The sequence below is a fragment of the Eublepharis macularius genome, chromosome 8 (assembly GCF_028583425.1).
Source record: "Eublepharis macularius isolate TG4126 chromosome 8, MPM_Emac_v1.0, whole genome shotgun sequence".
In the NCBI taxonomy this organism is placed as follows: Eukaryota; Metazoa; Chordata; class Lepidosauria; order Squamata; family Eublepharidae; genus Eublepharis; species Eublepharis macularius.
Genome location: NC_072797.1, coordinates 67,532,435 through 67,547,786, shown reverse-complemented (window position 1 = coordinate 67,547,786; position 15,352 = coordinate 67,532,435). Strand labels below are relative to the sequence as shown.

General features: G+C 40.2%; 1 protein-coding gene across 1 annotated transcript in view; it reads left to right on the top strand.

The window, feature by feature from the left end:
• TMEM232 (transmembrane protein 232) overlaps positions 1-15,352 on the top strand; it is a 263,702-nt gene that overhangs the window by 125,190 nt on the left and 123,160 nt on the right. Inside the window, exon 11 of the mRNA XM_054986937.1 lies at positions 14,257-14,435. Within this exon, the coding sequence (XP_054842912.1) occupies positions 14,257-14,435 (179 nt within the window). The remainder of the gene's footprint in view (positions 1-14,256; positions 14,436-15,352) is intronic.

Here is a 15,352-nt window from a genome sequence, read left to right as displayed (position 1 = left end):
TAGTTTGCTGGTTCTATAAGATTTGTAATTTATCTTGTGGATTTCAAGGCAAGCTGTAGTTAGATTGATGGTGATTCTGGTGGGCTTGCAGTATTAAGTTTTAGAGTAAAGTTAAAAAAAGAAGCACAATTTTTACAAAATGGTGTTGATAGTATGTAGGCCATAATTTTCCAGTGCAACTTTAAGGTTCTGCAAAAGATTATGGTCATCACAGGGGAAAAGGGATCTCAACCCCAGATCTATAACTTTGAAGGGTAAGCATATCTATTCTATATGCCATTCTTAATAACAACAACAAACAACAACAACAAACAACAACATTCGATTTATATACCGCCCTTCAGGACAAGTTAACAGAGCCGGATCTAGGGGAGAGGCAGGATGGTCACCTGACCCGGGCGGCAGGTCAGCCTCTTTGAAACTGGGGCAGCCACGTAGGCCTCTTCCCCAGCAAATAGGCGCTCGTGCATGCCTGGCTCACCTGTTTGTGTTTTTGCTGTCTCTGGTAATACTGAGGCGAGAAGAGCTTGCGACGTGCCAAAAGGTGGAAAGGCGCAAAAAGCATGTGGAGGGGAAGGGCTCCGCAGCCACTGCCCCAGCAGGCACCTCTAATTACTCGGCAGGCCCGGAGCTTCGCCTCCTTCATTTGGCCCAGGCTTTGGTGCCTTGGGGGGGGGGGGCGGGTTGTGGCGTTCTCTTCCTCTCACTTCTACCACAGGCGGCTGCTGTGAAGAGAGTTTCTTGAGGGCTGTAGCACACGCACGCACACACACGCTGTCATCCGGAGGCCCTGCCAAGGCAGCATGTTGGATGCCTGCTTCTCCTCTGCTTGCCCTGCAAGTACCTTGGGTGGACCTGCAGGGCGCAGAGCTCTGAAAGTGCTTCCATGAGTTTGGCACTGAGATGATGATGATTACCAAGACGGGAAGGAAAGGGGCGGGAAGGCCCTTGGCTTCGGCCTGGCAAAAAAATGCATATTCCTCACATTCAGGAAATTGCCAGAATTCAGAGCAAAAGTGTACCATCCTCTAAGTATCTCCCCTCTTCAGGATTCCCTAATCTCTCCCAGGCGTGACAGTGCAAGCCTAAAAATACTTTCCTGTGAATAAGCTCCACTGAAGAAAGTGGCATCTGTTTAGGATTGATCCCCTTTTGATTCTCAGCTGATCTCAGTATTCTGTGCTTTCACCACCTCTTTAAATGGGATGTACTAAAAGGAATGACAGGATTGCGCATTGGAAATAATGGGAGAGGCTTGAAGGCCCATTGCTGCTCAGGTATTCTAGGACCAAGGAGTTTTTCTGTGCTATTTTATCTGTTTTTTCTCCTAAAGACATGATGCCCTAGCAAGAGACTTTACTTTCCTTGTATCTTTGCTTTGTATCTGCTGTGGATTCTTTTGGGTGTCAGAAACTTGCCTTGGCTAACCAATAAATGTTATTTTTCTAGAATAAAGAATTTGAATATACTTTCTTTATTTGGGTAGTAGGCTTCCTTTGTTGGGGTTTAAGTTTTCCCCATCATAGTGAGTTCCCTACCACATTTGTCTTACCAGAATATTGACAATATTATTGGAATATTATTGGAAGCTTGAGCTTCCAATAATTCACCACCCTTCACCCACCCTTCACTTGCTCCTCTCCCTTCCAAGATTTTTTGTCTTCCTAATATCTAACATGCATGTTTGCTTATGAACTCCATTAACTCCCTACAAGAAAAGGAATTCTAGAAGGAATGCTTAACTAATGACGGATAAGATAATGTAAAAGTGTTATTATTAACCATTAATAGAAGTCAATGCAATTTATTCTGTTGTTTAAAAGAGTTGTTTATTATATATCTATATTAAAAACATTGACCATATACGTATACATAAAGAAAAAAATATAAGGGGGCACTATTTTTTACTTTTGGTGAATAAATAAACTAACACACCCTAACACGTCTACTAGACTGTTCTTAACTATCTCCTGGCAACTGGCTTCCAACTGCCTTACCCCCTCTAGTTGAGGGATCACTCCGTCTGCAACAGCCTCTCCTCAGCTCTACTCCCTAGGAGTGAACCCCCTCCCACTGTGGTGAGGCCTTTTATCCCTTTTCTCAGAATCCCCTCTTACCCAATCACAGGGGCCAAAGGGAATCTGAGAAATGTAGGCCGTCCAGTCACTTTACTGCAGGTTTCCCCAGAGCCACTAGGTCTCACTAGGCCCAGGCTTATAACAACTGTGCATTAAAACAAAAACATCTGTCTCACTGAAAGGCCATTTTTGGGTCTGAGGTGAAGAATAATCATTAAATATATGGGAGAGGTTTAACCCTTCTTCCGGCCTGCAGATTCTCCCCTACAAATGGTCTTTCTTATTATGATCATTTTTTACCCAGCTACTAGGCTCTTAAACCAAGGCCATTTTCAGAGAAGAATTAGTGGCAAGGGTTAAGCAGCCCCTGTCAATTCTCCTCTGCAAAGGCCCTTCATTTTACTTGTCTTGTATCAGTTGAGAACAAAGGTCATCCTTTCAACAGACCAACAAAGGAAAGTACCCAAGTATGAAGGAAGTACCCAAGTACAAAGGGAGACACAGTAAAAGTAGAAAAATATACAATAAATCCAACACTCACAGAAAATAAAAAAGTAAGATTATAGTAAGGAATGCAGAAATAGAAAAAATGTTACATCGGGTATCTCACTATTCAAACTATGCATCAATAATGGCATCAGTAAAGTTCTGCAATAAGACCAGGTGGGGCCATTTGTCCATTTAGCTTAGTATTGTCTCATCTAACTGAAAGCAGCTCCCTAGCTCCACAGGTAGGGTTGACAATTGCAGGTTGGGAAATCTTTGGAGATAGGGTTGCCATCTCCAGTTTGAGAAATTCCTTGAGATTTCCTGGAGATTTTGGGGGTGGAGCCTGGAGAGGGTAGGGGTTTTGGAGGAGAGGGGCCTCAGTGAGGTATAATGCCATAGAGTTCACCCATCATAGCAGCCATTTTCTCCACGGGAACTGTTCTCTGTTGCCTGGAGATCAGTTGTAATTCTAGGAGATCTCCAGCCACCACTTGGAGGCTGGCAAACCTATCTGGAGATGTGGAAATGGAGCTGGGGAGGGTGGGGTATAATGCCACACAGAGTCTACCCTCCAAACCAATCAGTCTCTCCAGGGGATTTCTGTGCAATCTGGAGATCAATTGTCATTCCAGGAGATCTTCAGGCCCCACCAGGAGGTTGGCAACCATGTTCTCGGGCATAGAAAAAAGTAGATATTTATCTGGACATCCTTTAAGTGGTGATATCAGGGTTCAAACTTGGGACTTGTTGCATGCAAAGCCACTTCTGTGCCAAAGAGCCATGATGACCCCTCCTCATCTCTCCTATATCACTTCAGGATTACCTCAGCAAATGCAGGTTTGGGCCTTTGTTTTCCAAGGCAGCATGTAGTTGCACCTTCTGTCTTTCCAGACAAATAAATCTTCCGCATCAGTGCTGTGTGTGTTTATCTATAGATGTGTGCTTATGTATGCCTCAATATAATTTGTTAGAGAATAGACTGCTGTAACTTTTGAATCTATCAACAAGACAGTAATAGAAATCATTATAACAATTTTGTATATAACTAAAATTAATTCAAAAGCCTGCCTGTCCAAAATTAAACAATCTCTTTTATTAACTTTACTTCTGTTCCTATTCAAGTCTATTTTTTTAAAAAAGAATCTTCATTGCCATTTATAATTTCCTTCAAAAGAAGTTCTTTATGCAAAGTCATTTTCTTTGTTAAAATCTATATATTTAGTACACTTCCAAAAAATTCAGGATGGTATACTTGATCCTCTCTTTCTTATTTTATCCTCATAACAATGTGATGTGATTTTTATTCTCACAACTCCATTAGGTAAGATAGGCTGAGGGAGAGACAGAGTGGACATTTTCCCACAACCTTAAAATAGTGCAACATTCACTGAATGCTAGTGGCTTCCTTGCACTATTTCTTTTTTTTAAAATTATATTTTTTATTATTTTTCCAGATAAGAAAGAAAACAGATAAAAGGAGCAATGAAGTTTTCAGTACAGTTCAGTACAGTTTCAGTAGGCTTGCTTAACTCAACATTATAATTCTCCAAGGCTTCTAGAATTTATAACTGTAAGTTCTGATATTTCATGCATTGTTGCCATCATGTTGGATTCTATTCTGTACATTCTGTTCTGTACATCCATTCATAAAAGGGATTCCAAGGTGTAAAGAAGTCTTCTTCTACTTGTCCATTCAATATAGAAGTTAATTTGTCAATTTCTGCAGTTTCCATTATCTTCTCTATTCGTTCCTCCTGTTTGGGTATTGCTTGTCATTTCCAGTAAGACGCAAATAAAATTCTAGCTGCAGTTATTACATAATAGTAAAATGCATCTGTTCCTTGTCTATGTCTGGTATACAGTTTAGCAAAAAACTCTCTGGTTTGAGAGCAATTGAAATTTGTAGCACAGTTTGTATGAAGTCATGCACCATTATCTAGTACTTATGCACTTCCTTACAGGACCACCACATATGAAAAAATGTCCCTGTATGTTTCCCACATTTCCAACATTTATTTGACACATATTTATACATTTTGGCCAATCTATCCGGTGTTAGATACCACCTGTAAAACATATAAGTTCTCTTTGAATGCAACAGATTTAGTTATTTTTACATTCACTTTCCATATTTTGCTCCATTGTGCTGAGTCAATGTTATTTCCTAGATTCTGCATCCATAAAGTTTTACATTTTTCCACCCCTTCATTCCTTTTCATTTGCATTAAAAAGAGGTACATTTTCTTAATTAGTTTTTCATCTGAGTCGCATAATAATTTGCACTATTTCTGACGTCACCTGGAGGCAGACAGTGATGATTCCATTATTGTGGCACCACGAAATAGTGCAAGGAAGCTGCTAGCATTTGGTGAATGTCACGCTATTTTAAGGATGTGGGGAAATGGCCATAGACTGACCCAAGGTTACATGTTTCTATGGCAGTGTGGCAAAAGGCAGAGTGGTGATTTGACCCTGTGTCTCCCAAACCTAGTCTGACATTTTAACCAGTATGACATGCTGGCTATCTCTAATTACTGTACCATACTGGTACTAGGTTTGAATCGCCGCTCTGCCATGAAGCTTACTCTTGTGCCAATCACTATTCCTCAGCCTAACCTATCTCACAGAGTTGTTGAAAAGGAAGATAAAACCATATACAACCTCAGCTTAAAATTTACTGAATATATAAATAAATGTGTGACCAGTTGGCAGAAAAGGTAGAAGTTCTTGCATTATATAGTCCATCCTTCTGTCCACTCATCTCTCTCTATCCTTTGATATTAGTACTAACTGGGATACTAAGCCTGTTTGAGTTGTTTGCTAAGATTAGGGAATCACTGGGCCAGTCTTTTATTGTTTCTGTAATAGTATTTTGCTTCTCAAGAGATGCTCTCTTGTTTCTGGGTTCACATCGTTTACTTCCCTTTCATTTCTTCTGAATTGTTCAGAGTCCCTGGACAGTGATAAACACTTCTAGACAAATCACATCTCTTTATTTTGTCAGAGGAAGCATAAATTGTCTAAAATGTGGAAGGATTAGTGGTCTTTCTCTAGATGGTTGATTTTCTCTTTTGTTTGTGGAAAGAGGAGTAAAGGTGATCTTCACTAATGTAAGACCAATCATGTTGGAGATGTAAATTGATTTGTAGGGCAGGTATATGCTAAAGCTACCAGGCTTCATCACACCTCAAACACTGTATGCATCTACCAATTTGGTCCTGTAGGTTGATTCTTTGCAGAAAAAAAAGAATCGCCATCTGATTAAACAAACTTTCTAAATAGACTTAATTTTTTTTTGCAGAGATTTTGTTTATGACTCATCACTGTACTCTGTGTGTAAATATAGTTCAGTTCCTACCCATTCATTGATTCAACCTGCCTCATGCAGTGTATAAGACCTTCCTGGCATCTGGAAAATAAAAAAACACACCTTGCTTCAAGCTTCACTTCCTTGAAAACCATGTCCAAACCATCATATAGTTTCTTTATTTTCTTTATTTTCTCTAGTTTCTTTATTTATCTTCCTTGTCTCACTGTTGAATGCCATTGTAGCATTTTAATTATTCTATTGCAAAATCCAAAAGCATTTCAAGATAAAATTTGTATGAAAATAATTTGGATTGAATTTCAAGCCTGCACGACACCATTTGTTCATTCATATTCTCAACATGATCTCATCAGTTCTCTTCTAATTAATCTTCTATAGTTTTAAAAAATCTGCCTATGATTGCCTCTCTCTCTCTCTCTCTCTCTCTCTCTCTCTCTCTCTCAGTGCTTCCTTCTTCCCTACATCTCTTTTTATATTTTAACATTTCCTTCTTAACCAAAAGACTGGTTAAATATTTTTACAGAACAAACTGCTATGATCCATAAACAAGTATTCTTAGACTGAAACTGGAATGCAACCAAGCCTATCCCTGCATATTCAGAAGTCAGTCCCAGTACCTTCAGAGGGATAGACAAGATTGCAGCCTTAATCTATAAGGCTATAATCCAACTGAACCATTAACATGCTTGCTTATGAGAGGATGCGTATTCTCTTCAAACTTGTTCATGATCTTTATCATAGTAGTTTCCTGTGCTGACCAACTATGAAAAATAATTTTGTAGATCGTTACTGAGAATTGCTGCAAGTGAAAAGAAAGTGAAACAGAAGTTGTGGAAAACATGGCCACTGCCTTTTACAGCTATATGCTGCTTTCATTCTGAATCAGGCTCTTATTCTTATTCATGTCCAAAGACCTAAATGTGAATTGTGGAAATTATCTGTAAAATTTGTTAAAGTTTTATTGGCTCTTGGACAATATTTTGTAACAGTGCCACACTGTTTGTTCTGGCTAAACATCTACAAAAAGCTGTACTCTGGGGATATTGTTTGATTTTATTTGCAGTGCAGTCTGCTGTATTCAGATACTTATAGTGGTATGAGAAAAGGAGACTAAAATGAAATAACGAGAAACTGGAGTAAATGGGAGCAGTTATATGATCTGATTTTACAAACCTAGGCTTAGGAGGATATATTGGACACCACAGTGCCCTTTTAGTAAAGGATTAAGTAAAGTGTCTACATTCTGCTGTTGTAACTTACAGGACATGTCTCTTAAACATATGCTTTGGGGCTTTTCAGTTATTTGGAAGGAAGTCATTACTCATATCAACTTTGTGTTAGAATATTCATTGGTTTTTGAGGGTGCTTATGTACTTTTAAACTATTTGCCTGTTTCTTGGAAGCTAACTTACGGTTAGAGATGGGCACGAACCGAAATACGAACCAAAATTGAGCATGAACTAGGCTGGTTCGTGGTTTGTGAACCACTGTTCGTCAGATCCCATTTCTGACGAACCGCCACAAACTTTTAGGTTGGTTTGTTTGGTTCATTTTTTGGTTCGTCACTGCAGACAGACTGGTGCCAATCAATCAGTTTCCTAGGCAACAGGGGATGGACTTCCTGCAGACCTTCTGCTGACCTGAAAGTGAACTGTTGGCCCGGAAGTGAACTTCTGCTGACCCGGAAGTGATGATTTTCTTACCTGGATGTGACGTTTTCATGAACCAAATGAACCGGTTTATAAACCAGAGGCAGGTTTGTGAAAGTTCGTGGTTTGTGGTTTGTGAAATTTGACGAACCATGAACCGCATGGTTTGTTTTTTTTACGGTTCATGCCCATCTCTACTTACGATCAGTGAAAATTGACCCTCCCTGCTCTTACTGGAGCCAAAAGATTTATGTTACAACACTTATATTACAAGACTTATATTACCTGCTGTAATTCAGTGGATTGTGAACCTTATAACTTTATCAGTATTTGAATATATGGCATATGAGAATTGCATATGGATTTGTTTTTAGATATTTGGGAGCCTTTTATATATGCATATGTGTAGACCTGTCACTATTGTTGTCATATTTCTATTTCTATTTTATACAAGGTTTGTTTTAATTTAAAAATTTGCAAAACCTGATTGCTGTGAGCCTGTTTATCAAGAAAGCTTCTTCAAATACAAATTAGAAAAAAGGGGCAGTTTACCTGGCAGCATTTGCTCTAGTCCCCAGGCTAAAATCAAGTGATTCAGGGGCAAAGAAAAAAAAATGGAGCTGAGCTGTATGGCTCCCAAACAGCTTTGCTCCTCCCTCCCCTCCATTAAAACTAATAAATTTTGGTTATTCACTTTGCATTTATTGTATTATTGTATGAAGCCTGCAATTTCTACCTTCCCATCCAGCACATTCCCCTATCAATTGAAGAGCTTTATATGTGCATCAGAACTGCTGGATTTCAGCCAACACACTTTAGAAGCTACTCTGCTTCAGGAGAGTAGATTCCTAGTCTGAAATTCCAAGCTTGTAAAGTGTGGTGGCTAAAATCCAGCAGTTCTGATGCACATATAAAGCTCTTCAGTCGATAGAGGAATGTGCTGCATGTGAAAGTAGGAATTGCAGACTTCATACAATAAATGCAAAGTGAATAACTGAAAGATTAGTTTTAATGAAAACTAATTGGGGATTTACTTAAATCTGTGAAAAATGCTATTTCACTAAAACACTACATATATATTTATGTTCTTTGCATCTATGGACAACATTTCAGTGGAACTGCCTTAAGCAGGTCTCTGAGGGTCTCACCACACAAGACAAAAAACGCTCGAGTTACATGGGTAATTCAAGTGTATTTCGTAATTTGAGTGTAATTCAAGTGTATTTTGTCTCGTGTGGTTTGACCCTGAGGAGATGGAATATGCAATTTCTAAATAATTAACTAATACCTATGTCATTAATGCTTGGCAATAAGCAACAAAAGTGTCAATAGAAGATCATGTTTTATATCTATGAAATACACTATGTGATTATTTGGAAAGAATAGGTATAAAATTTTTTGCATTCAAGCAAACAATTTGTCTTCTTAATATCAAGTATTCCGGGTACAGTTTCTTTAAGAAAACACATTACAATCCTTTTATTTCCCTTGTTCAACCTGAATATACAGTAATCATCATTAAGAGTTCTTTTTAAAATGTCTCTAATAATCTAATTCTGTGCACAGATGAGAATGTCCTTTTACTGATGGCGCATACTCAGGTGCCATTGACAGTGATAAGAATAAATGACACTGAGATCTATTTCAGGAGACACTCAGCACACTAGAGGAGCAGGCCCTTAAAAAGTTGACTAATGTTTCCTCACTATTTGCCCTATTCCCAGTTCTAATTAGAAGGGCATGCAGGGAATACTGCATATGCCAAGGTAACATGATATAAGGCAGGACAAGAAATTTTTAAGGACGAACGCAGTAATTTAACTTACCTGGAAATCTAACACTTTAAATACTATTATCGTTGCTTGTGGAGGGTTTTTTTTAAAATGCTTTTTCTGTTTTCAGCAGGAAAGGGAACAGCAACGTTTCCCATACAAGCTGAAGAGCTGTGATGGCTGGTCTCAAACCTTTTGTAAATCCAGCATATTCTTCACAGTGATATAACTACATAAATGTAGATGTAGTGTATAAGCACCATTTTTGCACACACATAAAGAAGCACAGACAGCTTCATTTGATATGCTCCTAATCTTCACTGCTGCACAACTATTTCTTTATCTTTGACAACTGCTTTTTTGTACCATCAGCAAACAAAATCTATGGGTGAAAGACTGGATTATGGTTCAGAATTAAACCCTTCTGCCACATTAGGCAAAGGCCATGTTCTTTACATACTGCTGATCAAGACTAGAGATGGGCACGAACAGCAATATGAACAAAATAAAAGCCGCAAACAGCCCAATCTGCTGTTCGCGAACAAGCTGTTCATGAGGCCCCATTCTAAATGAACAGGTGGTCATTGCAAGCCTCGTTCGTTGCTGTTCATTGCTGTTTGTCAAGCCAGACAGTCTGGCACCTGCAATCAATTCCCTTGGCAACTTAGGCAGGGATTGTCTGAACTCTGTCTGAACTGCTGTTGTCCTGGAAACCCCAATCTAAGACCAATTTGGCTTGATAGGCAGGACTTCCTTTCAAGTGTGGAGCTTCAAATTTGTTACAACAAGGGAGCAAAGAGCAGGGGGAGGGGGAGAGCTCCCAGCTCTGGCTTAGTTTGCAGACAGTGAAGAGGGAGAGACAGCTGCTATTGGCATTTTGATAGAGTGCATTGGAGCTTGAATTTTCTTTGTGTGTGGTGGGATAGGGATCTAACCCTTCAAGTTCCAGGGCTGCTGCCAGGCTCTGAGGCTAAGCTATTATTTATTATTGGTACCTTTCCTGGTGTCTGCTCAGGTCAGGTTTCTGCGACTGGTGCAGTAGGGATCTTGACCAAACTTGGATGATGGCTGGAGGAGAGCCTGCTGGCCCCCACGAACAGCCAACCACGAACATGTTTGTGAACAGGGCCATGTTTGTGGTTGTTCGTGAATCCCTGTTCGTGGATGGTAATGAACAATGAACATCATGATCGGGTTTTTTTCTGTTTGTGCCCATCTCTAATCAAGACCAAATTGCATGCTTCCTTAATATTCCATTAATACTACATTTTAGTAAGAATTGTGTTTCTTTTCAAAGCAATTAACACATGAAACTTTCATGTACAAATGACAGTATATTTTTCAGTACCTGATGCCAGGAAAAAACAACCATGGATAGCCATGATCTTCATACTAGGCTAAAATGTGACAAGGCTGGATAGGTAGCTTGTCATGAATACAGCTAAAACTATAAGGGAACTGTTGCTGAATTTGACTAAGAAGGCCATATAAGATGTCTTTGCAACAGAAAGAAGGCTAGCGTGGCCCCACAGCTAGACATGCCACAAAGGGAGCCTGGAGGCACAATCTTGGGCAGGGGCATGGAACAAGTGACACAGTTGCATAGCCTTGTGTAGATTAGAAGAGCCATATAACCCATATCAGTAGATACTATGTGTTGAGGGTGAGCTACAGAGGGCATCTGAGAATGACAGGAATGTCTAAATACACAGAAGTAAAGAAATGATTCACGGATGGGTGTTTTGATTGAAGGTCAAATATATTTATATGCATGAGAAACTTGAGATCACTAATTTTACATAGACTAAGATAAAAAGTAAGCAAGAATGAACTAACAATGTTTATATACTTTAAAGAAAATGTTTCAAATATAGATAACCTTGTATGGTGTTTGAAGTTGTAAGATAGTTAGTCAAGAATGTGAGCCCTTACCAAGCACTCCCAGGGGGCTGTCCCCCAGTGGTCCACCTTCCTAACATGCCCTGACCCAGGGATGGGCCAGCCAGTATGTCCAGTAGATGTATTAAGCCTGGGAGCCTGGATGCCATTGCCGTCCCCAGTGCCCCCCCATATACCCTCGCTAGGGGCAAGTGTACTTACTGACCTTGTCAGTAAGGTTCACTGCCACCCCAACAGGACCGGATTATGGCAGACTAGCCCAGATTGACTACTGTCCATCAGTTGCACTAATCTGTCAGAAAGGTCAGATAACATCTTAGACTTCTGTGCCCTGTGCCTGTGTGACAGCTTTGCAGGTTCTGCACTCCCTCTAGAAGATTCCCCACCTAGCCTCCTCTTCTGGCCCCTGGCCTTTCCACTAGGTCCCTGATGCCTCCTCATACTCAGAAGATGAGGAAACTTGCCTCGGGTCTCCTGGTTGTGGGGCGCATACATTCTCCCCCTTTCTTTTGGGTGACTTTTGGATAGCTTTCTTTGGTGGCAGTCCACCATGCTGTTACAGCAACCCACAAAGCCAAACACCTAGTAACTGTGACGATTGTACTTTAATGTCAGTTTGTTCTGTTATAAATTAAATGCTATTCATGAAATCTCACACATTGCCAAACAAAAGGGTTACTTCTGCTCTCCACTTCTGTTCCTCTATTTCTTTGCACAGAACCCCAGTTTTTTCTAAAGCAGGTGCAATAACACAATATGCCATTAGGTGGAGTGAGTGAGAAAGCTTAATAGCAGTTCTTTAGGCCTTAAAAAGGCAGCAAAATTGAGAAGGAAAAACAGAGGGGGGCATACCAGCATCCACTCTGGGAATGGAGACCCCTACTATGTAGCAATAATGTGTGAAGCAATCTACCCTTCAGATCGCTGCAAGCCACCCCTGCAGCCTCCAGCAAGGCTTTTGCTGTTGCTGCTGTAAGTACTCCCTCTCAATAAAGTGAAAACAGTGTGTGTGTGTGTGTGTGGGGAGAAGCCTAGATAGTTCAGAGGCCTGCAGGGGCTAGGTCTAACCCTGCGTTAGCCCTTCCAAACTGATAGGCAACAGGCAACAAATGTAAATAAGAAAAAGTCTCACCAAACCACTGAGCCTGGTGCTGGGCCCTGGCTTTCATCCTGGAGTTTGCAGGTAGCAACCAGGGGAATAGCACAGCTTCTCCCAAGTAGCTACTGCTGCCTAGACATGACTGCCTTCAGCAAAGCCAGCTGTACCCAGCCCTCTAAAGTGTGTTCTCTCCTCCTCCTGTTTTGTATGAGTCCTACTGACTGTGCTAGACCAATTCATAGCTCTGAAAGGCTCCAGAAAGCTCTCAATCTCTGCAGGTCAAGCTCAAGTGCTGAGCCAGGGGGCAGAGCCACCTTTTAAGGCACCAAGCTCCGCCCACTTCCCTGAGTGCCCGGATGGACGGGAATGGGTCCTGCCGCTTTCCCCTTCTGCGGTGGCAAAGGCGGCTTCCCCAGCCCTAGCAGCTGTGTCTGCTGGCTGGGAGGGCCGGATAGTCAAGAATGTGAGTCCTTAGATATTGTTAGGGAATGCTTTGGAAACCTTATAAATAAGAGAAGTTGAATTTATTGGGAGCTTCTTAGAAGGGGCTCCTTACCTGTGACCTGCTTATCTTTGGGGTAAGACACTTTCTTGGGCTCATGTTATTGCTCTCCTTTAATGATCTGTGTAATTTCAATGGATGGTATATTTTCTGTTGATGGAGCTAATATTAAGAAAGTTGAATAATCATGACTTAATAAAGGCTTAGGATGGAAGCAGAGATTCTATCATTGTATTTACTTATCTACAATACCCAGTAATGAATCTAAAATGTTATTTGAGATGTACCTCTTGCTAGGATTTGATATAGAAAAGCTAACTAGACTCTTAGGGGTTCTTCAGGGTGTGCCTATATCTTAATCAGGCCTGATCAGAGTTATTCAGAACAAGCTTACCTATGTCAGTTTTCCGTGGTGGTGGTGGTGATTCTGGACCTCCATCTTGCTGTTCTACTACAGAACAACACAGCTACCCACCTGAAACTATCTACATGTATGCATGTTTCCTAGCCCTTATTTCCTAGCCAACCCAACATTGGGTTGGATCCAGACCAAACTTTCCAATGACAGAATGAAATTTCCCTACTACTGCAGCCCACTGATCTCTACGAAGTGCTACTCCTAGGGGATATGAGATTTTGAGGAATGACATGAGTGGGGTCTGCAGTGGGATGAGTGGATCAGTGGAAATTGCCAATTTAGACTGGATCAAATCCGCTATGTTTAAATTGTTCCTGAGCTTTCAGAGGCATTGACTGGTTGATGATGAAAACAGCATTCTAAACTAGTAGTCTTCAGTCTATGGCTCACAGAGCCCCACCTTCCGGGTTGTGAGCCTCTATGTAGTTTCTATTTTGTTGCTGCTTTTGGAAAGACTTGTAGTCAGTGCTAGTGTAGAGAGCATGTATGATGAGAGACAAAGCAGGATGTCAAGGCAAGGTGACTCAGTGCTAAAAAGTGCTTTACAGAAACCACTTTGTTAGTCTCTTGCCTTGAAAACCCCACTAGGAGTTGTCATACATCAGTTATGACTTGATGGCACTTTCCACCACTACAACTCCTTAAGTATCAACAAGATTTCCAGGATTTAAGCTTTCAAAAGTCAAGCTCCTTTCATATCTGATGAAGGGTGCTTGACTATTGGAAACTTATACCCCAAAAATCTTGTTGGTCTTTAAGATAATACTAGACTCAAATCTTGCTATTCTACTGTAGAGTAACATGGCTACCCACATGAAACTGGCAAGGTCATAACTTTAGTTCCTCCTCTTCCTGTTACAGGACTGTAAGACCACATGTTTGTTGCTTAGTGGGTTCTGTGCTTCATTTTTGGGGTCCAAGTAGGTTCCTGGGTTTGAACAGGTGGGAAGCCCTATGTGGGAAATATTCTAATCTAATTAGAAAAATGTAATATTCATGGCACACTAAAATATTATTTGCAGGTCATGACCCATTCTGGGTTATTCGTTATGGTGTGGTCTATAATCTAGTTATCCTGCATAGTGAACTCTCTGGAGATGCGATTCGAGAAGGATTACGAAATGCTGTGTGGAAATCTTTACAGAAACAAAAGGTCATTGAAAAGGAGGGTCAGGTCTTGGATGCTTTGAAAGTAGCAGAGGTAGGTGTGAACTGTAGCAACTAGTGTACTTCATTGTTCTGACAAGATTGTCACTATTGTTTAATTTTAGATTTTAAAAAATGCAGGTTCTTTCAGTTACAGGAATAATCATGGGGCCATGCCCTAGTTTAATATTAGCTGCATACTTATATACTCTGCAGTGTGTCAAAACATAAAACACACCAAGCACATTTTTAAAGGTTAACATTTCAGTAAAATATTCTTTACATTGCTCTAATCCATAAATAATATATACATCAATTGAAAGCATTTCCTATTTCATTAAGGTAGAAATGTTTAGTATTATAAATAGATTGATATTATTTAGATATATTGAAGCAGATGGATTAAATTGTCTTGCAGGCAGCCAGTTAACTATTATTACAACTGCTGTTGATACATTTTTTGACGGCGTCTACATGAACATTACTAAGAGCATATTACTCCATGTCATTGATAGTGAATGAGACTTGATATCTTCTCCACACTGATTGCACTTGAATATTTGTGGTTCCTGAGGTGATGCATAAATGCTTAGGTTGGTAGGGTAAACCAGCTTAATGACCAGTTTACACAAACAACCTTCAGTTTTTCTCATTGTCATCCTGTAGTATGAACCTGATGCTACATGAAAACAGTTACACAAATTTTCCATGGTCAAGGTTGCTAGAAGAAAACCATAGTAATGTAAATGGTTGATGTCCATCTTTTTGTACACCCCTATCCATGCTAATCTTTCTCTGTGTTGTCAGGTACTCCTGTAGTGAACACACAGTGGTAGCACTGGAAAAAATTGAATAGGAAGGGCACGGTGGATTCTGAGGAAACAAGCTGTGTCTGATATGTTAAGCTTTCTGAAACTGAACCACTGTAAAGATTCTGTTTATGATTTTATAAAATTGTAGTCTGCATGTTGC